Raw genomic sequence first — 26986 nt, forward strand, 5'->3', positions numbered from 1 at the left:
GTCCCTCACTCCCCTCTTGTCCCAGCGGGTTCTCCCCTCTGTCCTCCCCTGCTGCCCCCACCTCTCCACCTCTTGTCTCATCCAGCCCAGAGACCAGATCTCCTCCCTCCTACAAATGAGCAGGCCACTGCCTCAGCTGGCACCAGTGTTTATTTCAGAGGGAAGGGCTTGAAGGCCTAGGTCTCTCCTGGAGGGTGCTGGGGCCTCCAGCTTCTCATTTGGCCTTTGGGTGACGGAACTTGCGTCCAGCAAAGACAGCTTTGTCCCCGAGAGCCTCCTCAATCCTGGAAGGCAGACAAGGTCAGAGCTGTGTTATTGCAATCTGACAGGCCTCAACTCCTGCTGCCCAGACCCCCTGTGCCCACTGTACCTCATGAGCTGGTTGTATTTGGCCAGACGCTCTGAGCGGCAGGGTGCACCAGTCTTGATCTGAGGAGGGAATAGGAATTCCAAGGGTTACATGAGGCTGGAGAGGAGGGGTTGGGCCTGGCCCTGAGGGAACAGCCTGTAGTGGCATTCATCTCTGGGACAGGAGACCAGGGACCCCAAGAAAACTCAGTCAGACACTTGGCAGAGGCGAGTCATGAGTACCTGTCCAGTGCAGAGTCCCACCACGAGGTCGGCAATGAACGTGTCCTCGGTCTCCCCGGAGCGGTGGCTCACCATCACCCCCCAACCGTTAGACTGAGCCAGTTTGCAGCTGGGTGGAGAGGACACTCAATAAGGCCCAGGGGGACCTCCTCAGTGGGAAAGCCAGGGGCTGGGGGGCATGGGGGGTGCTTTTCGCTTCTGTTCTGGGGAGTGGCAACTTTGTGGGGAGGGTAATGACTAAGTTCTTTGGGAAGGAGGGAGGAAGGGGCGGTTCTTGATCTTGAATTTGGGTTCTGAGATGCTGGTGGGAAGAAGCAGCATCTGGGAGAAGGGATGGTGGTGGGGGTGAGGCATGGCATGGGGTCAGGTCAAAAGTTAGTCAAAGCCTTGAGGTCAGGAGGGTGGGGTGGGTCAGGATCCAGGGGAAGGTCAGACTTGAGTTAGTGGGGAAGACTGTAGCTGGAGTGGGTCAAGCTGGGGTACAGGGAGGCACTCACGCCTGGATGGATTCGGTCACCGAGCCTATCTGGTTGACCTTCAGCAGCAGGCAGTTACAGGCCTTCTTCTCAACAGCCTGGGCAATCCTCTTGGGGTTAGTAACTGTGAGGTCATCCCCCACAATCTGGATGTTGACCCCCGAGAGGAACGAGGTCCAGGTAGCCCAGTCATCCTGGTCAAAAGGGTCTTCAATGGAGACCACTGGTGGGGGAAGGGGGCAGAGTCGGGTTAAAGGTCAGAAGAGTTTGGGTGGGGACTGCAATGGAGCTAAGGATTGGAAGGACCGAGATGGTGGCAGTGGAGGTGCTGATGTCAGCATGTTGGGCAGTTCCTGGAGACTCAAGCAGAAGCAATAGAATAGACACCCAGGGGTCTCACCAGGATAGTTCTTGATGAAGTCCCTGTACAGCTCCCCCAGCTTCTCCCCACTGATGTGCCGGGCGGGGTCATCAGGTGATTTGAAGTCGAGATCATACTTCCCGTTGCGATAGAACTCAGATGCTGCCACGTCCATGCCGATCACCACCTTGTCAGGGTAACCAGCCTTTTCGATGGCCGTCTTCAGCAGCTCCAGGGCTGGGAGAAGGCAAGAGAGCACCTGAGGCCCCAGTGCACCCCGTCGTTGCAGCCCCCTCCTCTGTGGGGACTGAGGGGTTCTGCCCCTCAGGCTGACCCTGCTCACACTGACCTTCATTGTTCTCCAGGATGTTGGGTGCAAAGCCGCCCTCATCACCCACATTGGTGGCATCCTTCCCGTACTTGGCCTTGATGACCCCCTTGAGGTTGTGGTAGACCTCGGCACCAATGCGCATGGCTTCCCTGAAGGAGCTAGCTCCCACGGGCAGGATCATGAACTCCTGCATGGCCAGCTTGTTTCCAGCGTGGGAGCCTCCATTGATCACATTGAAGGCCTGAGAGGAGAGAGGGTGCTCAGACCAGGGCCAGGTATGAGGGATCAAGAAGGGATTGGGGGTGGTGGGTCGAGGTGGAATCCTGGCTTCCCTATTTACTGAGTGCTCTAAGATGAGTAATTTTACTCCTCAGAGCCTCTTTCCTTATTGCCATAAAATGGGGATACCACCTGCTTACCTGCAGGATCTTATGTGAAAAATTTGAGAAACTGAAAGTTAAGATCTTAGCATGTGCCTGGTATAGCTGCTAACACTGATATGACACTTAGTACAGGCCAGACACTGCGCTGAGTGCTTTACATGTATTTTGTTGGGTCGTTTCTTCCTCAAAACCACTCTAGAACTGGGTACTATTTATTACCCTCCACTTTACAGATGAGGAAACCGAGGCATAAAGTGGTTCAATAAACTTGCCTAAGATCACACAACTAGTAAAGGGGCAAAACCAGGATTCACCCGGCAGCTTGTCTCCAGGGCTCATGCTCGTATACAATCTGCCTAGTAAGTAACAATAAATGGTAACATTATTACTGCAATTAAACTAAAAGGATTTCCATAAAGTGGGAATTTGGGTTAATAAGGATTAAAGAAGATACAAAAAAATGCCAAGATCCTTGCCACAAAGAAGCTCTCGATCTGATGTAGGGCAGGGACACAGGGCAGAATGAGAAGTTGGAGTTACTGAGCCTGGGATTGGAATGTGAAGGGACTGGGTTACATGGAGGGAAAGAAGCAGAGAGAGGTTAAAGGGAAGATTTGGATTGTGGGAAAGGGGGAGGGCTGGACCGCAGCAGGAGAAGTTCCATTTCAGGAAACTGTTTCTTTGCAGCTGGGTCTGGAAGGTGGACTTTTTCCAGGGGCTGCTTATGTCCTTTTCACTGGGTGGAGTCACTGTGGGATCTGGCAGGGCAGCTGCACTCACAGGGACGGGGAGGATCAGGTCTGGGTTCCCGGCGAGATCTGCGATGTGTCGGTAGAGCGGAACTCCCTTCTCGGCTGCTCCAGCCTTGCACACAGCCAAGGACACGCCCAGGATGGCATTGGCCCCAAACTTGGCTGGAGGAAGCAATTACAAAGCAAGTGTAAGAGCTCCTCCCGCAGGGTTTGGGGTCACCTCCTAGACTGTCCTCTCTGATTACCCCAGGAAGAATCCAGAACTCCAAACTACTGGGCACTGAGTTTGTTAACAGATCTCTTCCCAGCAGCCTGAGGTGTTCTGGGAACCCCCACCCCAGGGGAATGTGTCAGCTTCACGTCTGTGTCCATGGCCCGGCCCAGGCCTGGCAGAGGGCAGGCATCAGGAAATGCCTGTGGAATGAATACAAATCCCACCAGTTACGGTGTGCCCCAAAATGTGGGACACAGAAATAATCCTAACCAGACCTCAGCCCGCAGTCTCTCCCCAACCCCTCCTCCGCCCATCCCTTCCCCTGTGCCTGGCCCTTCACTCACACTTATTCTCGGTCCCATCCAGCTCAATCATAAATTTGTCAACTTTTTCTTGATCCACCACGCTTAGTTTCTGGAAGGGCAGGTTTAAGGAGGGGAGAGCAGAGGTTAGATTTCTCAGGCGTCAGTGTATGTGCTGGAGGAAAGAGAAATGCAGGTATTTGGGACAGACAGTATGGCTGGCCAAGCATGAGGTGCTTGGGGTGAAGCACCAGGGGTATGGGTGGGGGGTGAGGGGGAGGTGTTCTGTACTTGCCTTCTCCAGCAGCGCGGGGCCTAGAGTCTTGTTGATGTGTTCCACAGCCTTCAGGACCCCTAGAGAGGCCAAAGGAGGGGGTTCAGATCTCCTATTCAGTCAGGTCTCTTCCTGTGGCCCCCAGCTCCTCAAGTCCCCTACCCAGCACAGACATCACGAGCCACGTCCTGAAACCACCACCACACGGTCTTTCCTCACCTTTCCCCAGGTAGCGAGATTTGTCTCCATCTCTTAGTTCCAGAGCTTCATAGATCCCCGTGGAAGCTCCGCTGGGCACAGCTGCTCGGAATCGGCCTGGGGCGGGAGGTATTGGAAGTTCACAGACAGTCCCATCCACCCACAAAGGGCCGAGGTCTCCCCTCTGAGCCCAGGGACAGGAGGCAGTGCAGAAGGAGACTTGTGCTTCTCCCTGCTGGGAAGCCAGGCTGGAAGAGGAAGGACTGGGAAGAAGTCAGGGGAAGGGGATCCCAGAGAAAGGCATGGATATGGCACGAAGTTGGGGGGCAAAGGCAGGTGGAGTTGGGGGTCTTCCCCGGCAAACCAATTCAATGGGCCTGTGTTACCCTTGGCTGTGTGCAGGTCCACCTCCACTGTGGGGTTGCCCCTGGAATCCAGGATTTCTCGGGCAAAGATTTTCTGCATAGCCATGGCTGCAGGGCAAGAGGTGTGAGTGAGGGAGGACAGTTGATCCCTTAAGGAACCCCAAGTCCCTTGCCCTTTAAGAGTCTTCTCTACCCCAAGAAGGCAGGTGCTGCAGCTAAAAATATCCTACAAAAAGGTCACAGACCAAAGTGGCAGGCGCAGCCCCCTCCCCCACTCATAACAGCTCCTATTCCACCCTCCCATCTTAAGAATCCGGGGGCCTCTCTTTTACAACTCCTCTTCGAGTCCACCACTCACCGAACCCCACCTCCCGCAAAGCTGCACTCACGCCTTCTCCCCTCACCCTCTGGTCAAGCACTCCAATCTCCATGGCTTCCCAGCCCACAAATCCTCTCCTGTTATTCTAGTTCTCATTTTCCTGCTCCTCAGCCTTCTCCAAATCCTCAGGAACCCTAAGTTTCCCCACCTGGCTCCAACTTTAACTACCCTTCTCAGTTGTCTCTGCCTGCCTCTCTTTAGTCTCATTGCCTTATTCCTGGGTACCCGCATCCTGCTCCAACCCCTCCCATCTTCTCAAGCACCCCCAGTCCCACGAGAAAAAAAAGAGCTAACATTTCCCTTACCTTCTCCAAGCCAGCACACCTTCACCCTTTACCACCCTCAACCCCTGGGGCTGGAAGACTCACCAGACCTGGGATGTCTTCGCTGGGCTCCGAGTCTAGGTTGCAGCTGGGACAGTGTCAGCTCATCCCCTCTCAGGCTGCGCATTTATCCCTGAGCCACCCTGTACCCCAGCCAGCCCCGCCTCTCCCTCTCCATCCGCCCCCTCCAGCCAGGCTGGCAGCCAAGTGCCCACTACAGCCTAAAGCAGAAGCCTTTGGCCTTGGGCACCTGCCCCCTTCCCAAAAGTCAATGACTAGCCCCTGCTTTCTTTCTACTCACCAACGAAAGTCCTTATTTTTAATTCTACCCTTGGGGAGAAGCAGGAAAAGGGCTTCAGAATGGGGGGTCTCTCCCCTCCCCGGGACTATATTCCTCTTTTGCAAAGGTTAAAGAGGAACTGGTGCCCTTTAGGAAAGGCCAGGGGTAACCTGAGCCCCGTAGGGCTGGGGAGGGGGCCTGGAAGAGGGGCTGCAGGATTGACATTCACACATGCTCAGCTCACTCGGCGGGCGGTTGCAGGGTGTCCTGTATCCTCACTGGGGGAAGGGGAAGGGGCAGGGGGTGCTGGGCCAGTTCTGAGCTCTAAAATTGAAGTCCCCACTAAGAAGGCGAGAGGGTCTCACCTCTCAGGGTCCCCATAGCAGCCTCTCTCGGCTCCACCCCATCCTCCCTCTGGGCCAGCAAGGGGGATGGTGGAGGCAGGCAGACGAATTTAGACAGGCGCTTGGAGTTGGCGCGGCGCCCTACTGATAGCGCTGGGACAGCACTTATCGCCCAGGGTGAACTGTCAGGAGCCCTTTCCCCACCGAACGCCAGCGCTTCAGGGCTCAGTCCCGGTCCATCAATGAACGATGTTGAATCAGGAGTGAGAAAGATGAATGGATGGGAGGAGGGGGTGGCCCTACACAAGAGTCTGACGCTGGTCCGCAAGCAGCACTGCAGGGAAGTGGGTCTCTGCCCTCGGTGACTCTCTCGCCTCGGCGGGTCTGAGGGGAGTGTGGTCCGCCCCGACTTCGGCTGCAGCCGAGGTAGGGAGAGGAGGGCACACCGGGGCTCGGGCCAGCGGGCGAGGGTCACCGACGCCTCGGCTGGTCGCTCCCGACTCGGAGGACCCTCCCGCCGGCGCCTGAGCGGCCGGCGCCCGGTGACTCACCCCCGGGCCCTCTCCCGAACTTCCCTCCCCGCCCCGCCTGCCCCGTGGTGTCTGTCTCCCAGCCCCCATCCCAGGATCCCTAACCCCCGTCTTCCATCTCGCCGTTCCCCTTCTTATCTCTGGCCGCTCCCTCTTGGGAGATTTCCACCCTGGGGTAGGGGGTGCGGCCGGCCAGAGGTCAGGAGATGGCGGGCGGGGAGCGCCGCCACGTGCCCGCTTGCGGCCCCGCCCGAGCCGATCAGTGACTCAGCCACGGCTGTCGAGGAACGTCGGCTCGGGGGGCGTTGGGCGCCCATGGGGCTTGGAGTGGCAGTGAAGGGACCGCGCCCCGCCGGGGAGGATGGGAGAGGAGCGAAGCCCCTTCCCGCCCGGGAAGCGCCCCTCCCCCGAGGGACCGGAAGCGGCCAAGCCCCTCAGCGGCCCGGGCGGCCAGCGGGGACTAGTTCACCTAAACCAGCCGCCGGTCCTGCCTAACCCGCTTCCCAGTGGGCAGCGAGCAAACTCATCGCACACAAGTTCTTAGCATAAGTTTTACTGACAAATAAGAAAAAAAAAAAAAAAAACGGGCCGAAGTAGAAGGGACTTTCCCCTTGTTGAAAAAGTTGCAATCTTGAAGCCTCGGTATTCTTCCGCCTTGAAAAATAGTCCTGCCCGTCTGGCCCCGCTGGCGCCGGGGCTCAGTGACCTCTGAAGAGAGGGGCCAAGGGGCACTGCGGGTAACCCAAACTGCTGACCTGGGGACGGGCGGGGCTAGGACATGGAGGTGAGGCCTGAGGCTGTAGCTGATCCAGCGCGAGGGATAATCCTCCTAGAGACGGGGTGGGCTTCGGAAAGTGCAACTTGTGCCGCCTGGGCAGATGCTAGTTGTAGAAGCGTCCCCGGTGGATGCCTTCAACTATGAAAACGGCCGGGGTATTTTGTCAAATTTCCCTTTACTCCCTTATTTCTTGAATAAATAAAATCAAGAGTGCAGAGCGGCAACGCGCACGCCTCGCCCGCGCCCCTTCCGCCCGGCGGGAGACACGTCCCCGGCCAGCCTGCCTTCGCATGGGGTCCAAATCTCTCCGGTCCCGCGCGCCCGGGCGCGCGCCCGGGAAGCCGGCCGCCGGCCCAACCTCCCCACGCGCTTTCCCTCCCAGCCCCGGCGCAGGCGCGGGCGCACGCGCCGCCGCCGCCGCCCGCCGTTCCTTCCCCCCGGCAGAGGTGGGGGAAGGGGAAGTCGTTCCGTTTAACCCTGAGTTCCCCAAACCCTCTTTAATTTGCTAAATTTGCAGCTTGCTAATTATTTCTCCTTTCACTTTCCTTCCTCCTTCTGACTCACTCTCTTTCCCTCCACCAAAGTCTGATTTTCTATGCGGAGTGGAGCGAGCCTTAACTCTAACCCACCCCCGCCCCTCCATCCTTTCACATCAATTTCCATCGAACTCTGCAAATTTTGCAATAGGGGGAGGGATTTTTTAAATTGTATTTGCAAAGTTCGGTATCTGGGCAGGGGAGGAGAGGGAGGGAGGGAATGGGGAGCAGGCCCCGCCCCCACCGCCCTTTGCAAATAAAAATCTAGGGGGGTGGGGAGGAGCAGGAAGTGGCGGTGCGAGAGCTGCTGCACAGCTAGCAGAGCCGCGGTCCGGACGGCAGCGCGTGCCCCAAGCTCTCCACCTTCCCCCGCCCGCCAGCCCGAGCCCAGCCCGCGGCCCAAGCAGCAGCCCCGAGAGCAGCCCCAGCAGCAGCGCCATGGCCGGGTGGAACGCCTACATCGACAACCTCATGGCGGACGGGACCTGTCAGGACGCGGCCATCGTGGGCTATAAGGACTCGCCCTCCGTCTGGGCCGCCGTCCCCGGGAAAACCTTCGTTAACATCACGGTACTGAGAGGCCTGCGCGGTCTCGGGGACTGGTTGGGCCGGACCCTGAGGGAGGGACTTGGGTGGGGGCGGGCGCGGTCTGGGGAAGGCAGGGAAAGGCCGTGACCCGGTCCTTGCCCTGGAAGTGGCGCGAATGGCGGCTGCACGTGAGCGGGTCTCTCTGTTGCACCCTGAGTCCTACGGCCCGGGCGGCGGCGCCCAGCTCGCCGGCCGCCCCGCTTTCCGCGACGGGGCGTTACATCCGGGGCACAGGGCGGGGAGGGGCGCGCCGCCCGGTGCGGCGGCCGACTTCCGCCTCCTCCAGGGCGGGGCGGGCACGCGCTGCAGTTCCAACCGGGGATTGTGATTGAGAAGGGACTTGGGGAGCCCTGGACCCCCAGATCCACTTCCGGCCGCCAGATCGCGCCCCCTCCACCATTGTTCCTTCTTACGCTGGAGGGAGCCCCGGTCGCGTGGCCTGGGTCCCATGCCCGTCTTCTGTGGGCTCTCTGCCCCTCCCAACTCCGTTAGAGAGGGCTAGGCCGCCACCCCCCCCCCCCCAAGTTCGCACGTTGGACTCAACATTCCTGTGAGACCAATCCCGGAAGTCCCCTCGCCCTCCCTTCCCGCCATCCGCCGGGGTCTGGAGCACGAGAACTTCGTGGGAAGTTGTAGGACAGTATAAGTGAAGGAATAAGGGATGATTGCTGCTGTCCCCATCACCACCTCCCCTGTCCACACTGCCCGGAAGTGGGGAGGGGGAGCGGAAGTTCGAAAGGGGGGAAGGGGATTTCCGGGCGGGAGGGGACCGGATGTGGGGATTTGGGGTGTAAGGGGGAGGGGGAGATAGGTTCCCTGGGGTGTCTAGACCCGAGAGCTGGCTTGCCTGGTCTAGCCCCAGGTCCCCTCCAAAAGTTTTTCAACTTTCTCGGCAAGCCCCCGGGGATCTGCTGCCTCAACTTAGAGCATAGATACCTGGACCTAAACTCTAGGTTACTTGGAGACCCAGGCGTCCGGGCCCCTAACAACTCCTGCAGAACCTTTGACCAAATAAGGGCAAAGTTGCTTCTCCTGCTTCGCCCGCCCCCTCCCTTCCCCTCTTCGCTTCTGCTTTTCCTGAAGGAGAGTTCTGAGCATCCAAAGGCTCCCCACTTTATTCCACTCCACTCTTCTCACTGGTTTTTGGCCCCGTTTATATCCTGGGTTTGCTTTCCCTATTAAATACATCAAAGTCTCTAGACGAATGTGTCGTCGCTTCCTGTTACCATTCTCTAGGTTTGAGGATCGTGATCTTTTTGTGGGCTTTCAACAGTCCATATGGTTTCTCAAATTTCACGGATGTATAAAAAGCACATAACGTATACCTCCTCCCAGGGGATTTAGCTCCCTGGAGAGGTAGGGGGTCAGGTGGGTCCTTTGAGAAGAAGATGGGAACTTTGGTGACTGACTAACTTCATGGTTGCTTGGTTCCCCTTCCAGCCTGCTGAGGTTGGTGTCCTGGTTGGCAAAGACCGGTCAAGTTTTTTCGTGAATGGGCTAACGCTTGGGGGCCAGAAATGTTCTGTGATCCGGGACTCACTGCTGCAGGACGGGGAATTTACCATGGATCTTCGTACCAAGAGCACGGGCGGAGCTCCCACCTTCAACATCACTGTCACCATGACTGCCAAGAGTGAGTTTCTGAATCCTACCCTTTCTCTAGCTTCAAAATCCCTAATGTGCCTCCTTCTATTAATCTTTTGGGGTCTTTTTCTGTGTGGATCCCCCAATATGAAGGGATCAGACCAGCTTTCTACTCCCAGCCTGCTGGATGCTGGGACATTGGATAGTCCCACGAGTTTGGTCTCAGTTCCTCATTGTATAAAGAAGTTGAATTGTATTATCTCTTGAGTTCCTTTTTTGCCTTGAGACTTTTTAGATGAGAAACTTTTCTTGGAGGACGTAGACTGTTGGTTGTAAGTTAGCATTTAGCTCTTGTCTCTTGAGGTCTTTTGTTAAAGCTTCGAGGTGGCAGGCTGATCTACAGCCATTTCTAGCCTGAACACGAGTCAATAGTCCAGGAGCCTTTGACCCCTAAATTTTACTTGTATTCCTTTCCAGCCTTTAAGCTTGATTTTCCCCTTTTGAAAAGCCCTATTGTTTCAGGGTGACTGACAGCCTGCCTGTGTGTGGGGGGTTGGGAGAGATGAGGTTGGGTTACAGCCCCCAGGGCTGGACAGCTGCTGAACAGCTGGCAGGGGGTGGGATTGTGACACCTGGGTCCTAGCCTCCTTTCTCTTTCCTCCAGCGCTAGTCCTGCTGATGGGCAAAGAAGGTGTCCACGGTGGTATGATCAACAAGAAATGTTATGAAATGGCTCTCACCTGCGGCGTTCCCAGTACTGACCTCGTCTGTCCCTTCCCCCCACCACTCCCCACTGCTTTTGCACCCCTCTCCTTCCCACACACACACACACACACACACACCATTTTTATTTTTGGGACCATTACCCTACACCCTATATTGCTGCCAAAACCACATGGGCAGGGGGCCAGGGCTGGATGGACACCTCCCCCTACCCATACATACCCTTCCTGTGTGTGGTTGGAAAACTTTTTTGTTTTTTGGGTTTTTTTTTTTTTTCTGAATAAAAAAAGATTCTACTAACAAGGTGCTGTGTGGTTTTAGCCTGGGTGTCAGGATGGAGGACAGTCACCGGCCTGCCTCCATCCTGGTTTGGGAGTAGAACAGGGCTGAGGTACTACAAAGTCTAGGAATTTGAGCTTCTTGCTTTCATGCCCAGGATTAAACATCTGCTTCAGGCCTACCTGGCCAGATGGCCCAGCCCTTCCACAATGACATATCCAGCCCTAGGTCCTCAGTGTGCTAGCTGAATTGGTGAATAATGGAACAGAGCCATCCAGACCAGAGAATGGGTCCAGGCCTGCGGGCAAGGCAGGGCCAGTTGAGTCATCATGTGGGTGGGGCTCCCCCTCTCTGAGTCACAACAAATGCCCGCTGGGGCTACCCCTGTGACTACAGGTTGGCCTCTCAGCACTCCCCTGCCCCTTTATAGCAGAACGGGGCAGTTTCCACCAAAGGATACGAAGTTCATCTGTGTGAGAATGATCTCACCCTTAGTCCACAAAAACAATTTTATTAACCCAGTAAGTGAAGACCCCCATCCCTCTGCACCAACCCCCTCAAAAGGATGGAGTTGGGTAAGGGCGAGAGCTGGGGTGGAAATGTCTCCTATCTCCACACAGAAGCCTGGAGAGAGGAAGTGGGGCTGTGCAAATAGGTCACCAGAGGAGGGGGAGGTGGGAAAAAGAGTGTTAGACCAGGATGACAGCTGAAGAGGAGGCAGAGGGTGAGGGGTCTGCTGAAGGCCCAGGAAAAGCCAGGGGGGCTGGGGCTAGGGAGCCAAAGGAGGTGGGAAATGTTGCGCTGGAGGCCAGCAGTGGGGTCCGTTCTGAGGCAGGGTGATCCCTTGGCTCCCCTTCCTCATCACCCTCTTGACCCTGGGTTTCTTCCTCCTGCTCCTCATCCCCAGGACCCCGGTGAACAGGCTGCTTACAGATGGGGCAGGTCTTCCGGGTCTGAGTGAGCCAGGGGTCCACACAGCGGCTGTGATAAGCTGCCAAGAGGGATGAGGTGAAGCACCTGGTGCCTGCTGGTGGGGTGGGGGCATGGGCACAGGAAGTGAGACCTCACCATGAGCACAGGGGAGGACCCTCAGCTTGTCCCCATCCTCATATTCATCCAGGCAGATGGCACAGACATCATACTGGTCTCCTGGTGGAGGAAGAAAGGAGTCCTTTTACAGAGCTGCCCTGGACAGGGCCCACAAGAGCTCACTCTGGGAGGCCTGTGGTGGAGCTATGCCCTGCCGAAGTTACTTTCTCTGGTTCTACAGAGCCAGGGGAAGAGCTCAGACGGGAGCAGGGTAAGGCCAGGGTAGAACATGAGGAATCTGGGGTTTGAAGGCATAAGCAAAGAGAAGCAGAGGTAAGAAGGGAAGTGGGTTTTTGGGGGAAGGTGTGAGGGTGGAGAGAGGGAGTGGGAGGAGCGGAAGTGGGAGGCAGGGCTTCTGCGACAGCCTTATATGGGCACTGGAGGCTCCAGAGCCTAAAGGCCCAGCCCCTCCTCACCTGTGTCTTCCTCCTCAGCCAGAATCGTCCCCACTCCTTTCGTCTTTCTACTTTCTCCACCTTCTCTCTTATAAGTAAGGTCCTCCATCTTTTCCCCCACTACTCCATTTAATCATCTTTGCTTTCCATCTCCCACTCTAATCCTGTCTTTTTGTGTGTGTAAAAAGAGGAGAAAGGTGGCATCTGGGCTGACACCTCCCCGCCATCATTGGCCCATATCTTCTGGGCTCCAACTCCTTCAGAACCAGGTAAGCTGTGGGAAGGGCCCTCTCTACCCCATCCCCCTCACCCTTCTGATAGTCATGTGTAGGAATCTGTTTCAGTTGCTCTTTGGTCAGTCGATTCCGCTGGAGCCGTTTCCGGTGCTGGACACAACGAACTATCTGGTGAAAGGGGGAGTGGCTGGGTCAGTCTGAGAGAACAAAGCTGGACGATCCAGTACCAACCATCCCAATCTTGCAACCCCAGATTCAGTCTGGCTTCACAGGCCGCAGCTCTTCCCATCTTGGTCCCTGAGCTACTCACCATCACTACGCCCATGGCCAAAACCAGCAGTCCCACAATCCCTGTGAAAGGGATGAGGTAATAGCCCAAGGGGAAGCTATTGTCTGGGACCAGGAGCACCCGAGCCCTGGGAAAAGGAAGACCAGTTTCAGAGGGGCGGGAATGGCAAAAGGGACAAAGGAAGAGGGACAAAGTAACTGGCTCTGGACAGGGCCCATGGACGGGAAGGGGGTGGGAAGAAAATCAAGAAGCAGAGTATGAAGGGCCTGAGGTCAAACGGCTGGGGCACTGTGGCTTGGGCTCCAGGTTGGCATGGAAATGCCAAAGGAGGAGTGGCGATGAGGGACACATCCTACCCTTTCTCGTAGACAAAGAGGGCACGCAGGTACTCGGAGCTCCTCTCCCCAATAAACACAGACGGGATCCAGATCTGCTGCTGTATTTCCTCTGCAGGGATCAGGGCATTACACTGCGGACCTGACCTTTCACGAGAATCCTTCCATAACCCTGGCATTTGGCTTTCTTGCCCCACCCCCCCCAAAGGATTAACTTCTTTTCCCTAATGCTTCAGCCCTCCCACCACCTCAGTCCAAGCTCTACTGAGAACCCAGTTGTCCAGGTCCCCCAACCTTACCACTGTTCCACACCATGTTCAGAAGTTCATTGGAGTTCACGTTGTGTACTACAGCTGCACCATACCCAGCCTTCTGCGCATTTAGGACCTAGGGAGATAAGGCAGATAAGGAGCCATCATAGGCCTTGCCACCCTTCATTACTGGTGCTTTTTTTTTACCCTCAATCTCCCGGCTCCCACTCCACATTCAGCAACCTTGAGGTCAAAGTTGCAGTCGAATCTTCGAAGCAGTGCAATAAAGACTGACCCGTTGACCGGGGCTGGGGGTGGTGGGGCAATGGGGCTGCAGGCATTGTCTGGGTGAGCCTCCACAAGGAAGCCCTGGGGAAGAGAAGCAAACAACAGTTGGATTTTATCTCCCTAGGTTCTGCTCCCCACAGGCCCACTAAGCACACTGGCCCCCATATGCTCCATGTCCAAAAGACACTTCCTTCTCCTTCCTGGAATCTGAGCATGCCACCCAAGTCAGAAGTCTACCTCTTCTCTTAGCCTCTTGAAGTTGCAATTACATCAAACGTCATCCCTTTACCAGACTTCGAGCATCATCCTCCCTTTCCCAGATGAGCTAACCTATACCCCATACTCCAAGCTACTTCAAATTCTCCTGCCTTCCAGTTTCCCACTGATTGTAATTCAATTCTCCATTCATCCTTGTCACACTTTCTTAAGTTGTCTCACATTCCCTTCTCTGGTCTGTACTCTTACAGAACATATACCCTCTGTTAAAAAAAAAAAGCCCCAAATCGGGTGAAGGTACAGTATAGCTCAGTGGTAAAGTGCATGCTTAGCATGCAGGAGGTCCTGGGTTCACTCCCCAGTACCTCCATTAAAAAAAAAAAAAAAAGCCCCACGTCACCAAACTTAATACTTAATTATAATTTCAGCCTCCTCCAGGAACGGAATCGTAAACCAGTCTATCTGGAATTACCTGGTCAACACTAGCAAGGTAATCTGCCTGGTAGACCCCTGCTGTCCCCTAAAGAAAGGTGATCTTGCCACAATCAGCTCTTTGCTGGTACAACTTCTTTGTCCAGCCCCTTTCTGCCTGTAAGTCTTTCATTTTGTATAGTTCTTCAGAGATCCTTTCTATCTGCTAGGTGGGATGCTGCCCGATTAATGAATTGTTGAATAAAAGCCAGTAAGATATTTAAGATTCACTCAGTTGAATTTTTCCAATTACCCGTATTTTTTAATTGAAGTACAATGTTGTGCCAATTTCTGGTGCACAGCAGAATGCTTCAGTCATACATGAATACACATATATTCGTTTTCCTATTTTTCACGGTAAGCTACTACAAGATATCAAACAATTCCCTGTGCTATACATATAAACTTGTTTATCCCATTACCCATCTTACAAACAACTATACTGACATCTATGGCCCAACTGAGTTCTTGCTATGAGCAGTCTTTGTGATGAAGTACTGCAAAACTGCTTATCTAATTTAATCCTCACAATAACCCTGCCGTACATAAATTTCACTGTTATTCTATTTTACAGTAAAACCAACTAAGGCTCAGAGGAATAATTAATTTGTCTAAGATCATAAAACCAGTAACTGGCTCTAGGGATCCTACTGATAAACACCACTTTCTATGAGTAAACTTTGTCTTCTCCTGCAAGATTCTGGATTCCACCACACTAGATGTGCTCCTCCATTTAGTACCTAATTTGACTCTTCCTACCTCCTGCTTCACCCAAGAAAGGCTCCTCAACCCCTACCCAGGAGGGAGAATTTAGGGAAATAGGAAAAAGGAGGGGAAAATCACCTGAAGTCCCTCCTGGCTCAAGGCAGCCCCAAAGAGAGCTGGAAGGTCTGCAAAATCCATGCTGGCATTGTGGTCCGAGATCTGCGGACAAGAGTCCATGTTTCCTCGTCAGCCTGCAACCTCTGCCTTCAGCGCCCTTCCCCCATCTGCCCCTCAGACTCACCGCTCGAATGAGCCCCCGGCTAGGGGCCGCTCCCCACAGCACAGTGGCCACAACCACAGGAAGCGGGAAGGCCGCAGGGTGCATGGCAGCGAGACCAGAGAGGCGCAGGAGGCCGCTTCCTGGCAGCAGGAGCAGAAGCCGAATTCCGTGCCCTCTCTGGTCCTCCTCCAGGATCCCAGGGGTCTAAATACCCCCAGGTCCCACCTCCCAGCTACATGGGGGCGCGGGGAAGGACCCCCGACTCGGGGAGTGAGATATCCAACCCGTTTAGTGGAGCTGGGAGGGAGACACTAACTATATCCTTCTCTGGTATACGAATAAAACGGAGAAAGAGAACGGAGGCAAGCACAGGTGACAGAAAAACTTCTGGAAGGGTGGGGGAGCTCAAGGAGGTGGGACTTCCGGCCAGGTGGGCCGTCTTCCCATCCCCTGGAAAAGGGTTTCCGGCAAAGAAAGTCAGGCCGCTTCCAACATAGGACGCTCAAGATGAAAGACTTCCGGTCCTAAAAGACCAGTTAAAAGAAGGTTTAGAGGTGGAGGAAGTGCCTGTGGAGATGGAAGGAGCACGGAAGCTCCAGAAGACTACTAAGTCGTTTCCCCTCTAGTGCCCGAGATCCCACAGCTACGGAATTTACAAACCTCTTTTCCTCCCTCTGGCCGCCGCCGCGGTACCTTCAAGTCTCGCGAGAGTCCTCACCACCCTTCCCTCCCACCTGCTAAAATCTCCCTGTATCTATCGCGAGAGACGGCCTAACTCTGGCTAGCCTCGCTCACTCGATCTCGCGAGATCTTCAAAAACCCTCTTCTCTTTTTTCCCGCGACTCCAGTTCGATAAAAATTGCGCCTATGTTCTGGCTTCCTAAATCAGCCCCACCCCTTCCTGCACCCATTCTTGAAGATCCTCCTTCAGCTCCGCCTTACTCCCGGCCGCCTTTGCGCTCGCGCCTGCGCCTGCGCCAACTTCCAGCTGGTGCCGGACCAGAGAGCCGGAGGGGCGTGCGCGCGCGCCCTCGCCCCTGTTGCGCGCGTGGTGTCACCTTGGGCGCGAGCGGGGCCGCGCGCGCACGGAACCGGGAGCCGAGGGCCATTGAGCGGCGATGGCGGCGACGGCGAGTCCCGCGGCTGGAGGGATGGACGGGAAGCCCCGTACCTCCCCTAAGTCGGTCAAGTTCCTGTTTGGGGGCCTGGCAGGGTAAGCTCAGGCCCCAGGGATGGGACAGGAGGAGTAAGGGACGGGTGCAAGGAACTGGGCCTTGTTCATCTTTGGGTTTGTTGCAGTGAACCGAGCCGCCACGGGGTCAGCGCGGTCCCCATCGTATTGCGAGATCCTTGATGGGCTGCCAGGATCTTTCCACCCATCGCAGGGCCCCTTCTGGGCTGCATGCCACCTGAGTTTCCCAACCCATTGCTTGGCTCTGTGGGGCTGTATGGGGTTCCAGGTCATCGCGTGCCTCTTACTGGACTATGTGGAGTCCCAGATCATGAATGCCCACCTATCCTCCCTGGGTTGGACTGCATGCCGTTCCAGGTCACTGTTTGACACCCTTGGAGCTGCATGGGGCACTTTCATTGGATGGCGTCTACTGGACCACTGAACTTTTCGGACCCATTGTTCTTGGTACCCGCAGAGACTTTTTCACACATTCCCACCGGCCTCCTGAACACCTAGTGGCATGGCTAGCCCTGCCCTTTGCGACCTCTTGTTGCCAGGCTCCATATCTGAGACACCTGGCCCTTGATTCCAACCCTGTCTTCCTTCAGGATGGGAGCTACAGTTTTTGTGCAGCCCCTGGACCTGGTGAAGAATCGGATGCAGCTGAGCGGGGAAGGAGCCAAGACACGAGAGTACAAAACCAGCTTCCATGCCCTCACCAGTATCCTGAGAGCAGAAGGGCTGAGGGGCATTTACACCGGGTACTGGGGCCAGAGGATGGGGGTAGGGTGTGGATTGGCAGCTCCAGACCTTGGCTTGATGCACCGATCCCTTCACTTCCCAGGCTGTCAGCTGGCCTGCTGCGCCAGGCCACCTACACCACTACTCGCCTTGGTATCTATACCGTGCTGTTTGAGCGCCTGACTGGGGCTGATGGTACACCCCCTGGTTTTCTGCTGAAGGCCGTGATAGGCATGACTGCAGGTGCAACTGGCGCCTTTGTGGGAACACCAGCTGAGGTGGCTCTTATCCGCATGACTGCTGATGGCCGGTGAGTTCCAGGTCTGAGCCTGCCCCCAGCCCCATTCCCTGGAATCTAGAATGAAAGAATTAATTTTTTATCTTAGATCTAGAGCACAGCTTTCACCTTTTCACAGCGTTCTAGCCTCCCTTTCTTTGCTCTTGCGGGGGAAGGGCAGTCTATCCTGAACTTGGCCTCTCCCTGCCTTCCCACCAGGCTTCCAGCTGACCAGCGCCGTGGCTACAAAAACGTGTTTAATGCCCTGATCCGAATTGTCCGGGAAGAAGGCGTCCCCACCCTATGGAGGGTGAGTGAAGGGGCTGGAGACGGGGTATATCAGGGGGAGGAGTCAGGGCTGGGGTGTTTCTGACTCCTCCCCTACTCTGCCACCCCAGGGCTGTATCCCTACCATGGCTCGGGCCGTCGTCGTCAATGCTGCCCAGCTCGCCTCCTACTCCCAGTCCAAGCAGTTTTTACTGGACTCAGGTGAGACCCAGAGCTGGGCCCTCAGTTCCCAGCCTGGCCTGCACCAGCTCCGAGCTGACTGCCACCCCCTGCTCCGCTCTCCCCACCCCAGGCTACTTCTCTGACAACATCCTGTGCCACTTCTGTGCCAGCATGATCAGCGGCCTGGTCACCACTGCCGCCTCCATGCCCGTGGACATTGCCAAGACCCGGTGAGTGTACTGACCTGGGCCTGGAGAGGGACAGGAGGACCCCTTATGTCTCTCACACCCCTGCCTCCTCTCCTTCAGGATCCAGAACATGCGAATGATTGACGGGAAGCCGGAATACAAGAATGGGCTGGTGAGGAAGCTGGGCTGGGGGCTCGGGCTGCAGGATTTGGCGCTCCAGGAGGGCGGTGTGGGGAGCTGGGTAAGAGGGGCAGGGCCTCAGAGGCCGGGTCCTAGCCCTAGCGCCCTGCCTGCCTGCCTGTCTAGGACGTGCTGGTGAAGGTTGTTCGCTACGAGGGCTTCTTCAGCCTGTGGAAGGGCTTTACACCGTACTATGCCCGCCTGGGCCCCCACACCGTCCTCACCTTCATCTTCTTGGAGCAGATGAACAAGGCCTACAAGCGTCTCTTCCTCAGTGGCTGAGGCGGGTGAGGGGCCTGGAGCCGCCGTGCTGGGGCTCCAGCTCGCCTGCTGCTCCTACAGTTAGTGCGCCCCCCCGGGGGCCTGGACTCTGCTGCCCTGGGCCCCTCTATTTATTTTCCCTCCACAGTGTGGTTCCCTCCTCTGCGGTCAAGGACTTTGGTCTGTCCTACCCCTGCTCCAGCTTGCCCTCCTTGTCCTCATCCTCGTGATCTCTCTGTCCCTGGCTGTGCCTTGAAGGGGGAGCTGGGAAACTCCCTGTGGATTTCTGGCCTCCTCTTGGATATGAGTTTCAGGGCATGTAGGACAGCAGAAGACCCCCCCCCCCCCCCGTTCTCAGTGGAGAAACCAAGGCAGAGCTGAGGGAACAGAAGAGAGCAGAAGCTGTTCAGGGGGTCAGGGGTCTGCCGTGGGAGGACATGGCTCTTCCTCCCTTCACCTCGCTGAGGACATAATCAATAAATTGGATTGATGACACCACCCCCAAATCTGGAGAGTTGTGGGGGCAGGAGAGGGAGGAGGCTGGAGAAAGAAGCAGATGCCCCTGGAGAACAGGAACTGGAGTTTTTAAGAAACATTACTAAAGAAAAAGTACCCGTGGGTTTTATGCAAATATTATATAAATCAGTATTGCAGCAGCTGACATGAGTAAGGAAAACCCAAGCTCCAGGCCCTGTCTGTGGCTTCCCAGCCACTAGCCCAAAAATGTGACAGACACCCAGTCATCTCCTATAATCCCTAGGAAAAGCCTCTGGGGTCTGCTGACTGCTTCTGCAGCCTCAGGAGGGAGGGAACAGAGTCTGAGAGGGGAAAGCTGACCTGCAGAGGGTAGAGTGGACGTAGAGTCAGGCTCCAAAGCCCAGAGGCTTGAGGAAAGGGAAGATGTTGGCCGGAGACTTGATCTGGGCTCCAGGCTGGGAAAAGTGACCGCCTTCTCCATTAGAAATCTCTTGGAGCATAAAAGGACATAGGAAGGTCAATCGGAAGGAGGGCTTGGTGGCTTGAGGCCCGAAGGCTTCTCCCAAGCTAGGCCAGCGAACAGGCAGGCAGCAGGTGGGAGCTGTCCCCTTGGCAGAACCCCATCAGAAGGAGAGGTTGAGCTCAGCAGCCTGGTGGCGCTGCTGGGCCCTCCCACTGCCTCTTCTACCTGCTCCCTTCACATGCGGGCCTGGGCCATGGTGGCCACTCAGAGCTTGAAGCCTGGACCTTGTCCTTAAGGAGTTCCAAGTTCAGAGGGGACTGTGACAGAGGGAAAGTGGGAGTGCAGCAGTTGGCCGTTGCGGGGTGACTTGGAGCACCGGGCCCAACCGGGGAGAGGAGGAATGCTGCACGGTAACAGACTGGTCTGGGAAGCAGGGGCAGCGCGCCTGGCAGAGGCTTAGAGGACAAACTCTGGGGAACAGGTGATTTCTGCTAAGTGTCTGCCTAGAGAGGGGAAGCTGGACTGCCAGGTGGGTTGGCGCACACAAGTCGTCGATTGCCGAGCTCCAGTTGTCTTCTGTCCGGGGAAGAGTACAAAGCAGGAGAGAGATGTGGTCAGGTTTTCAAGTTAGGAAGATTCTTCCTGCACCGTCTGGAGGAGGGAGTCTCTGTGGAGCCAGGGAGGCTCAGCCCTTACTCCCATTCTCTAGACCCTACACCTTGGTTCAGGCAGGAGACAAAGCAGGAGAGAGATCCAGCCACCGCCACGGTCAGGTGCAAGATCTGCAGCCGGGGGGACAAGTGGCCTCCACTTGTCTGTCCCCTGGCTTGACAGCAGGAAACCTGAAAGTAATTCCGTAAAACCCACCAAGATGGCTCACACAGCCAGGCCCTCTCCTCCACTGTCCTGCTGCCCCGGGCCAAGCAGGAGGGCTGCATTTCTGACGCCGTCGGTGCCTGCAGGCACCCCCTGCATTCCTGGGTTCGCAGCCTGCCGGCAGGTAGCCCCAACAATGTCATTGAGCTCCTGGGAAACTTACGGTTCTTGAGCTGGAACTGGTGTTCGGGGTGGCCTGGTAAGGGGTGACCCCTGGAAGAGAAGAGGCACCCCAGGTGGGAGAAGTGGTGGCCAAGACTAGAGCTTTGAGGGTGAACAGTGCAACTAGGATGGGGCGGCTGAGGCCTCGGGAATACTAGTGACCAGTGCCCTAGCCACTGTTTCCCTCTTCAAAAGAATCAAAATTCTATTTTAAAATTATTTTTTATTATACAAATAACATCTGATGGTGGAAAACTGGAAAATGCCAAACAGAGGAAAAGAAAAAACCACCCATGTTTATACCACCCAGAGACAATCAGGGCTCACATCTTGACAAAGCTCTTTCCAAGTTTTCTTCAACACACAGATACATGTGGGAAGCGTGCTCTGTTCTGTTTATTAATGGCTTTTTCCTAAAATGTCCCCCAAGTGCTGGTAGTCACCTAGTGGTCTGGAAACCCTGCCTTGCAGCATAGGGAGCTCCCTTTGTTCTCTGACCCACCCAACTCCATCTCACTGCCCCTCCTGATTTGCTGGGTCTGAGATTGTGGTGTGAAAATAAGGCTCCTGATAAAGGAAGAATAATTAAGGCCTCCCCCGATGCTGTGCTCTGTACCCACCCGCCCTGGCTGGATCCCAATAGGAAAGCCCGTCAGAGCCTCTCCAGGTCCTCCAACCACCTGCCCTCAGAGGCTGTGGCCAGAGTACCTAACGCCCACCGTACCCAGCAGGTCCTGACCGCGACCCAAACTCAGGGCCGAGGGCCGCCGTCCCACCAGCAGAGGCCCCACCCGACCATTAGGTCGCACCCACAAGAAAAGGCTAGAGCGGAAAGTGGGAAGTGAGCCTCGGAAGAAAAGCAGCCAGGCGTGGGGCACCATCACTTGCCTTCCCCTCTGCAGCTCCAGGTGCGTGGTCTGCGTGGCTGTGGCCAGGGCCTGCGGTGCCCCGCACCAGACCCAGGTCAGCAGCACGATGAGGACCCCAGAGGCAAACAGGAGCCAGAGGAGACCCAAGATGTAAAAGCCCAAGGGGAAGAGGCAGCAAAAGTCAGAAATGAGAAAAGGGTCATTTTGGGAGCCATCCAGAGTCCCTTGAACCACCCTGAGGATCTTCAGGGAGTTGGCATACTCAGAGATGAGTGTTGTGGTGGGTTCTAAGGTGGCAGAGACTGAAATGAATTCCACAGAGGTTGAGAATGTGGTTGGTTCTGAGGTGGTTTGAGTTGTGGGTTTTGGGGTGGTGGGGGGCTCTGGGGGGGTGGGGGTGGTGGAGGGCTCAGTAGTGGGTTTCAGGGTTGTAGAGAAGATGGGTCCTGTGATAGCTGGGAGTGTGGTCTTTATCTTACTTGGAAGCCAGGAGGGTGCTTGGCCTCTCAGAGAGGTGGTAAGTACTGAGTGAAATGGGTCCCAGTGGGTTGGCTGGGCTTCGCTGGTGGTAAAGGACTGGACCGCAGCTCTTGTGGAAGTCACACTGTCGTTCTCATAGTCCTCGTCGTAGTCCAGCTGGTCCCCACTGGCGGTGCAGCCCTTCCCCATGTACGCGGAGACAGCCATGTTGTGCGGATGGTCACATTGCACACTCTCCACATTGGGGGTCATGGCCTGGGCGTCCACACCCTCCTTCCATAAGTAGACGCTCTGACTGTTCATCCTCAGCCAGTGGCTAAAATGGAGGATCCCGCAGTCGCAGAACCAGGGGTTGTCGTGGAAAAAAGTAAAAGACAGCATGGGGGCCCTAAGGAAGCCCTTGGGGATGGTGCGCAGCAAGTTCCCCTGGAGGTAGAGGGTGTGGAGCTCGTCCAGCCCATGGAGGAACCCAGGGGGCAGCTCACTCAGCCTGTTGTCCGCCAGGTTGAGCTTCTGCAGCTGGCTGGTGGTCGCCAGAAGCTCGGGGGGCAGAGTTGTCAGATTGTTGCCACGCAGGGAGAGCTCGTGGAGGTGGGTCAGGCCCTCCAGGGCCCCGGGAGACAAGGAGATCAGCTCGTTGAAGGACACGTCCAGGGTAGCAAGTGCTGGCAGTGCCTGTCCCAGCGAGGGCAGGCTTCTCAGCTTATTGTGGGAGATGGTCAGGGTCTCCAGCTGTGGCAGCTTCCCGTCGACCTCCAGGCTGGTCACCTGGCTCCTACTCAGGTGCAGCTGAGTGAGGGAAGTCAGCGACACCAGGGAGGCAGTGGAGAAAGTGCCCAGAGAGTTCTCTCCCAAGTGCAGGATGGCAGTTTCTGCCGGCAGATCCGGAGGCGGCGCCTTCAGGCCTAGGTTATCACAGTTCAATTCCATCCGCTTGGCCACTATGGAGACCTCACAGATGTTACTGGGGTGTGAAGGGCTTGGCAGCAGAAGCAGCAGAAAGAGGAGAGGCATGGGGACCTGTGGGCAAAGGGAGGGCTTGAGCCGGCGCCCCTCTGGCCCCTGACAGTATTCCTCCAGGCCTGAGCCCCCACTGCAGCCTCCAGGATCCTGTCCAGAACCTCAGCTCCCGCACCTCCCACCCTCTCCACTCCCCTCTGCCACCTTGCCCCTCAAACCCTAAACTGCTAGCTCCAGGTCCTTGGCCCCCTCCTCCCGCCGCCCCGGCCCCAGCTTACAGGCTGCCAGAAAGACCTCCCAAGACACAGAGCTTCTTCCAGAGTGTGACCTGGTCCTTCTCTCTCCCAGCTCCAGGGAGCGCCTGGTCGGGGGCAGGAAGGGGGTGGGGATGGGGAGGAAATGCCAGCCTGATAGGGACTCCTGGGGCCCAGGGAATGGTCTCCCTCCCGGACACAGGTCCTTATCACCTCCTTCCACGACTTTCCCCCAAGCCCTCCTTTTGGCTCCTCTCTCTCCCACTTTCCTTCTACCCCAGGGAGTTTGGGACTCCTCCCATTACTCTCCCAGTTTTTCAGAACCTCTCCAGCTGCCACTCTCATTTCCTCTCCACAGCTACATTCTTCGAGTTGCCTCCTTTTAACCCTCACCTCCCTCTGCTTCCTCACCCCACTCTAGGCTGTTTCTCCCCCACCCCCACTCCATGGACTCAGTTCTTTGCCATGGTCGCCAGTGCCCCCTGACCCTTTCCTCCCACTGGCCACCCTTCCGCATGATCTGACTTCCACAGCCTGCACAGCCATGCCCGCTCCCACCTTGAGACTCATGACAGTCATTTTTTTCCTTGGTTTCCCTCTTGCCTCTCTGGCTGGCCCTCCTCAGTCTCCTTTGTGGATTCCTCTTCCTCTGCCCTTCATGAAAAATGAACCTGCCCCCAGAGCTCCGTCTCTAACCCTCTTCTTTTCTTAGGATCGACGAATACCTGAGATTATCCTCATCCGGTCCCTTGCCTTCCGCCACTGCCTACCCCCCAGTGGCTCTCAAATTTTTGTCTCCAGCTCAGACCCCTCTCCTGAGACCCAAGCACAGATGTCCCACTGTTTTTGGATTTCTTGGCTGTCCCACAGGCACTCACACCATATGTCCAAAACTGAGCTCATCATCTCTCCAAAAATTTCTCCTCTTGTGTCGTCCAGCCTAGTGAATGGTACCATCATCCACTCACTTATCCAGCCCTTCACTCGGTACAAACCAAATCCCTGACAGTCATCCTTAACTCCTCCCCTCCTCCACTCCCACCTCCAAGTCCCGCTGACTTTACCTCCTAATGTTTCTCAAAGCCACTTCTCTCCATCCACGTGGCCACCATTCCTCGGCCAGCACGCCCGCTCCCCTCCACTGCTTCCCTGCAGCAGCCTCCCGGCTGCTTGCCCCACTTTCTCACTTCCCTCCCTCTCCCACCCGAGAGGGGTCTTTCAGAAATGCAAATTTGCTCATATCCTTCCCCTGCCTGAAACTCACCAGTAGCTCTTACCTCAGAACTCGCAGGAGGAAGTCCAGGACCCCTAACATGGCTTACAGGGTCCTTTGTGATCTGACCCTGGCCCACCTGTCCAGCCCCATCTCTTAACCCTCCAACTTTCACTCCAGATTATTCTTTCTTGTGCCGGGACTCTTCTTCTCACCCCTTATCCCCTTCTGCCTAACTCTTATCTGGAAAGTTCTTCTTTCCAGAAAGTTCTTCCTCCGGAAAGCTTTTTAGGACTTCCTAAGACCAGGTTAGGTGCCTCTTCCAGAAAATCAACCACCGTGTCTGTTGGTCCACAGCCCCTTCCAATGATGAAAACGTCCTGTCAACTGTCCCCCAAAAGAGGCACCATGCTGCCACGTGAGCCTGCCTCTGTCTGCTCACTGGCGAATGGACAAAGGGTGGGCACTTAAGCTAGATACAGTTAATCCATAGACTGGCCATATATAATTTGCAGACTGCAAAAAGTATTTGAAAACACGGAGAAAATGAGGCCCTCAGCAGCAAGAAGTGAGGCAAAGAGTTGCATAGAGAGAGGCCATGATGAGGAATAAGGCCCCTAAAGCTGATGGGTTTTTGTTTGTTTGTTTTTTCCTCTTTGGCATCAGTTAGGGATTTTAACTGTAAGCAACAGAAAATGTTCTCCCTAACTTAGACTGAAGAGGAATTTATTAAATATACACTGGCTACTTCACAGTGAGGTTTAGAGAACCAGACATGGGAGACTGTGTAGCTAGGAGCAGTGCCCAGAACCAGGCTGCAGAACCAGTCTGGTGAGCAAAACTCTGCTCCTGCTGCAAGACCAGGTCACTGAAGCTTGCACCGCTCTCACTGCTGAGCCAGGAACTCAGTGGCTCCACAACCTCCCGGCTGCAGAGAGAGAATCCTGCATTGTCCCCACCCCTTTGTGATACAAGCTCCTGATTTAAAGTCTGGGTGTGAATGTGACTGGCTTTGTGCCCGTGACCCAGCTGCAAGGGAGTCTAGGAAATCAAGTATCTGGCATTTGCAGCTTCTGTAGTAGGAGGAAGGTTCCGCTTCTCCAAAGATTTCCAAGTGAAGAATTTTGCAGACACAGTAAAGAGATTCATATGCTTTGGCACCTACTGAAACGGTCCTAAAAACATGAAGGTTTTACTTTCTTCACAAGTCAGTGTCCTGAATTGTTTCTAATTTGTTTCGAATCTTTGAATGCTTGGAATTAACCCTACTTGGCCACTATGCATTATTCTTTTAATACAATTCTAGGTTGGTTTGTTCACATTTTATTTAGAACTTTTACATCTAAATTAGAAAATAGGAGTAGCCCATAGACTTCTTTTGAAGATCTTTGTCTTTTTCTGTTTGTTTGTTTTGTTTTATTGTCAGAATTATGCTGGCCTTGTAAAATAAGTTGGAGATTTTTATGTTCTCTGGAAAAGGTAGATATTGTAGGGTTTTTCCGTGCAGTTTTGGTGGAACTCACCTATAAAACCATCTGGACCTGATGCCGTTTGGGGGATAGCTCCTCGAATACCTTTCCAATAACTATTTGTCTGTTCAAGTTTCTACATCTTGAGTCAATTTTGGTAACTGATGTTTTTCTGATAAAATATCTATTTCATGTGACTCTTGAAATTTATTAGTGCAAGTTTGAATATTTTATACTTTTATCATTTGTTAAAATCTCCATATCTGTAGTTATGGCCCCTAATGTTGTTTATATACATTTTCTCTCTTCTCTCCCTGTCCCCCTTTCTTTCTTCACCAGACTTGCCAAAGGTTGGTCTATTTTATTGGACTAGTCAAAGAACCAGATTTATTATTTTTACTAGTCAATTGCTTTTTTTTTTTTTTTTACCTATTTGATGAGGAGCATCTATTTTTATCTTTAATACTTCCTCATACTTTGAGCTTATTTTCATGTTCTCTCGCTACCTTCTTGAGTTGAAATCTTTTCATTTATTTTCAGTCTTCTTGCTTTTCAGGTAAATTCATTTAATTTATACTTTTCATTTAAGGACTGCTTTGTGCCATCTATGTTTTATCTTGTAATACTTAAGATGAATATTTGTCTTTTTTAAATCCATCATCTATTCCTGTAAATAAGAGGACCCTCATTTCCTTTTGGGAGATTACAGCTCCCCAGATGAGTGCAAACTTTTTGGGAGTAGGTACCCTGCCCTCTTGCTTTGGGACCCCAATTGTCTTTGGAAGTTTATTCCACTACATCCTTCCTATCAGCACTTGAGTTCAGCTCATGGATGTGACCTAATCTTGGACAACCATACTCCCTCTCCCAGGATTTCAAATGGTGAATGAGGTGACGAAAGAAGAGAAAATGGAACTGGACTTCATTCATTTCAACAAAGTGCTCAGGAAAAGCTGTAGAACAGTTCCTGATACTGAGCAGAGCCACCTGATTCCTTAGCAGTCCTGCATTTCCAGCGTTCACTTGTATCCACTGAGCTTCTGCATCTTTCCAAGAAGTCTGTGTTGGATTGAGTTACACAGTTGATTTCTGTTGCATGCATCTGAAGAAATCCAATTCAGTGTTATAGCTGTGGTTCATTCTTAAAGTGTTTGCAGAAGACATTCGCTGGAGGTCTATTCAAGACCCATTCAACTTTTCCTCCTTGTTTTCCTTTTGAGAAAATACCCCATCCTTACAATTTCTGGTGGGAATGATTCTATCCCAGCTGCATGAGTGGACCTAAGCCAATCACTAGACTTCCCCCTCTTTGACACAGTTTAGGGTCCAAACAAGTACCCTGGTAC

At 54.6% G+C, this 26986-nt stretch overlaps 5 protein-coding genes across 14 annotated transcripts; 2 read left to right on the forward strand and 3 right to left on the reverse strand.

The window, feature by feature from the left end:
- Window positions 1-132: 132 nt before the first annotated feature.
- Window positions 133-5651, reverse strand: ENO3 (enolase 3). 5 transcript variants are annotated; one of them, XM_014555738.2, is made up of 12 exons: window positions 5595-5651; window positions 4269-4355; window positions 3904-3999; window positions 3706-3764; window positions 3453-3522; window positions 2923-3056; window positions 1778-2000; window positions 1468-1665; window positions 1089-1290; window positions 592-700; window positions 371-429; window positions 133-284 (listed from the first exon to the last, which is right to left on the reverse strand). In XM_014555738.2, exons 1-12 carry the CDS (start codon window positions 5608-5610, stop codon window positions 215-217), a joined length of 1323 nt encoding a protein of 440 aa, XP_014411224.1. In that variant the 5' UTR covers window positions 5611-5651; the 3' UTR covers window positions 133-214. The 5 variants fall into 5 exon arrangements, with proteins under 5 accessions (XP_014411224.1, XP_032354440.1, XP_006180617.1 ...); XM_032498549.1 differs by lacking the exon at window positions 5595-5651 and adding an exon at window positions 5251-5273; XM_006180555.2 differs by lacking the exon at window positions 5595-5651 and adding an exon at window positions 5000-5179.
- Window positions 5652-7679: 2028 nt separating this feature from the next.
- Window positions 7680-10506, forward strand: PFN1 (profilin 1). The gene is given in 4 exon segments (XM_032498563.1): window positions 7680-7987; window positions 9446-9638; window positions 10254-10319; window positions 10322-10506. Coding segments are annotated over 4 exon segments (420 nt in total). The 5' UTR covers window positions 7680-7855; the 3' UTR covers window positions 10351-10506.
- On the reverse strand, window positions 10446-16006 carry RNF167 (ring finger protein 167). 5 transcript variants are annotated; one of them, XM_014555742.2, is made up of 10 exons: window positions 15807-16006; window positions 15168-15670; window positions 15005-15085; window positions 13394-13555; window positions 13235-13322; window positions 12957-13047; window positions 12622-12727; window positions 12386-12479; window positions 11660-11740; window positions 10446-11582 (listed from the first exon to the last, which is right to left on the reverse strand). In XM_014555742.2, exons 2-10 carry the CDS (start codon window positions 15249-15251, stop codon window positions 11281-11283), a joined length of 1089 nt encoding a protein of 362 aa, XP_014411228.2. In that variant the 5' UTR covers window positions 15252-15670; window positions 15807-16006; the 3' UTR covers window positions 10446-11280. The 5 variants fall into 5 exon arrangements, with proteins under 5 accessions (XP_014411228.2, XP_032354443.1, XP_032354444.1 ...); XM_032498552.1 differs by having other exon boundaries at window positions 13430-13555; window positions 15807-15999; XM_032498553.1 differs by lacking the exon at window positions 15168-15670.
- Window positions 16007-16104: 98 nt separating this feature from the next.
- SLC25A11 (solute carrier family 25 member 11) lies at window positions 16105-18917 on the forward strand. Of its 2 annotated transcripts, XM_032498556.1 has the most exons (9): window positions 16108-16359; window positions 16446-16785; window positions 16929-17081; window positions 17165-17371; window positions 17558-17648; window positions 17737-17827; window positions 17919-18018; window positions 18097-18148; window positions 18283-18917. In XM_032498556.1, the coding sequence occupies exons 3-9, from the start codon at window positions 16930-16932 to the stop codon at window positions 18436-18438; spliced, it is 849 nt and encodes a 282-aa protein (XP_032354447.1). In that variant the 5' UTR covers window positions 16108-16359; window positions 16446-16785; window position 16929; the 3' UTR covers window positions 18439-18917. The 2 variants fall into 2 exon arrangements, with proteins under 2 accessions (XP_032354446.1, XP_032354447.1); XM_032498555.1 differs by lacking the exon at window positions 16446-16785 and having other exon boundaries at window positions 16105-16359.
- A 1856-nt stretch (window positions 18918-20773) lies between these two features.
- Window positions 20774-23033, reverse strand: GP1BA (glycoprotein Ib platelet subunit alpha). Its single transcript, XM_032498544.1, has 2 exons — window positions 22983-23033; window positions 20774-22764 (listed from the first exon to the last, which is right to left on the reverse strand). The coding sequence occupies exon 2, from the start codon at window positions 22756-22758 to the stop codon at window positions 21082-21084; it is 1677 nt and encodes a 558-aa protein (XP_032354435.1). The 5' UTR covers window positions 22759-22764; window positions 22983-23033; the 3' UTR covers window positions 20774-21081.
- Window positions 23034-26986: the final 3953 nt, after the last annotated feature.

This window comes from Camelus ferus, chromosome 16 (assembly GCF_009834535.1).
Source record: "Camelus ferus isolate YT-003-E chromosome 16, BCGSAC_Cfer_1.0, whole genome shotgun sequence".
NCBI classification, from domain to species: Eukaryota; Metazoa; Chordata; class Mammalia; order Artiodactyla; family Camelidae; genus Camelus; species Camelus ferus.

Bases quoted from the DNA above. Each gene is read 5' to 3' on its own strand.
- ENO3 (XM_014555737.2), bottom strand. From the start codon at position 5,076: ATGCGCAGCCTGAGAGGGGATGAGCTGACACTGTCCCAGCTGCAACCT. The intron at 3,765-3,903 runs GTGAGGAAAGAC...TGGCCTCTCTAG, and splicing joins ATCTCGCTACCTGGGGAAAG to GGGTCCTGAAGGCTGTGGAA. The intron at 430-591 runs GTACTCATGACT...TTCCCTCCTCAG, and splicing joins TGGGACTCTGCACTGGACAG to ATCAAGACTGGTGCACCCTG.
- RNF167 (XM_014555742.2), bottom strand. From the start codon at position 15,251: ATGCACCCTGCGGCCTTCCCGCTTCCTGTGGTTGTGGCCACTGTGCTG. The intron at 15,086-15,167 runs GTGAGTCTGAGG...TCTTGTCCGCAG, and splicing joins GCCGGGGGCTCATTCGAGCG to ATCTCGGACCACAATGCCAG. The intron at 13,556-15,004 runs GTGATTTTCCCC...TCTCTTCCCCAG, and splicing joins TGAGCCAGGAGGGACTTCAG to GGCTTCCTTGTGGAGGCTCA.
- SLC25A11 (XM_032498555.1), top strand. From the start codon at position 16,265: ATGGCGGCGACGGCGAGTCCCGCGGCTGGAGGGATGGACGGGAAGCCC. The intron at 17,372-17,557 runs GTGAGTTCCAGG...CCTTCCCACCAG, and splicing joins CGCATGACTGCTGATGGCCG to GCTTCCAGCTGACCAGCGCC. The intron at 18,019-18,096 runs GTGAGTGTACTG...CCTCTCCTTCAG, and splicing joins GTGGACATTGCCAAGACCCG to GATCCAGAACATGCGAATGA.
- GP1BA (XM_032498544.1), bottom strand. From the start codon at position 22,758: ATGCCTCTCCTCTTTCTGCTGCTTCTGCTGCCAAGCCCTTCACACCCC.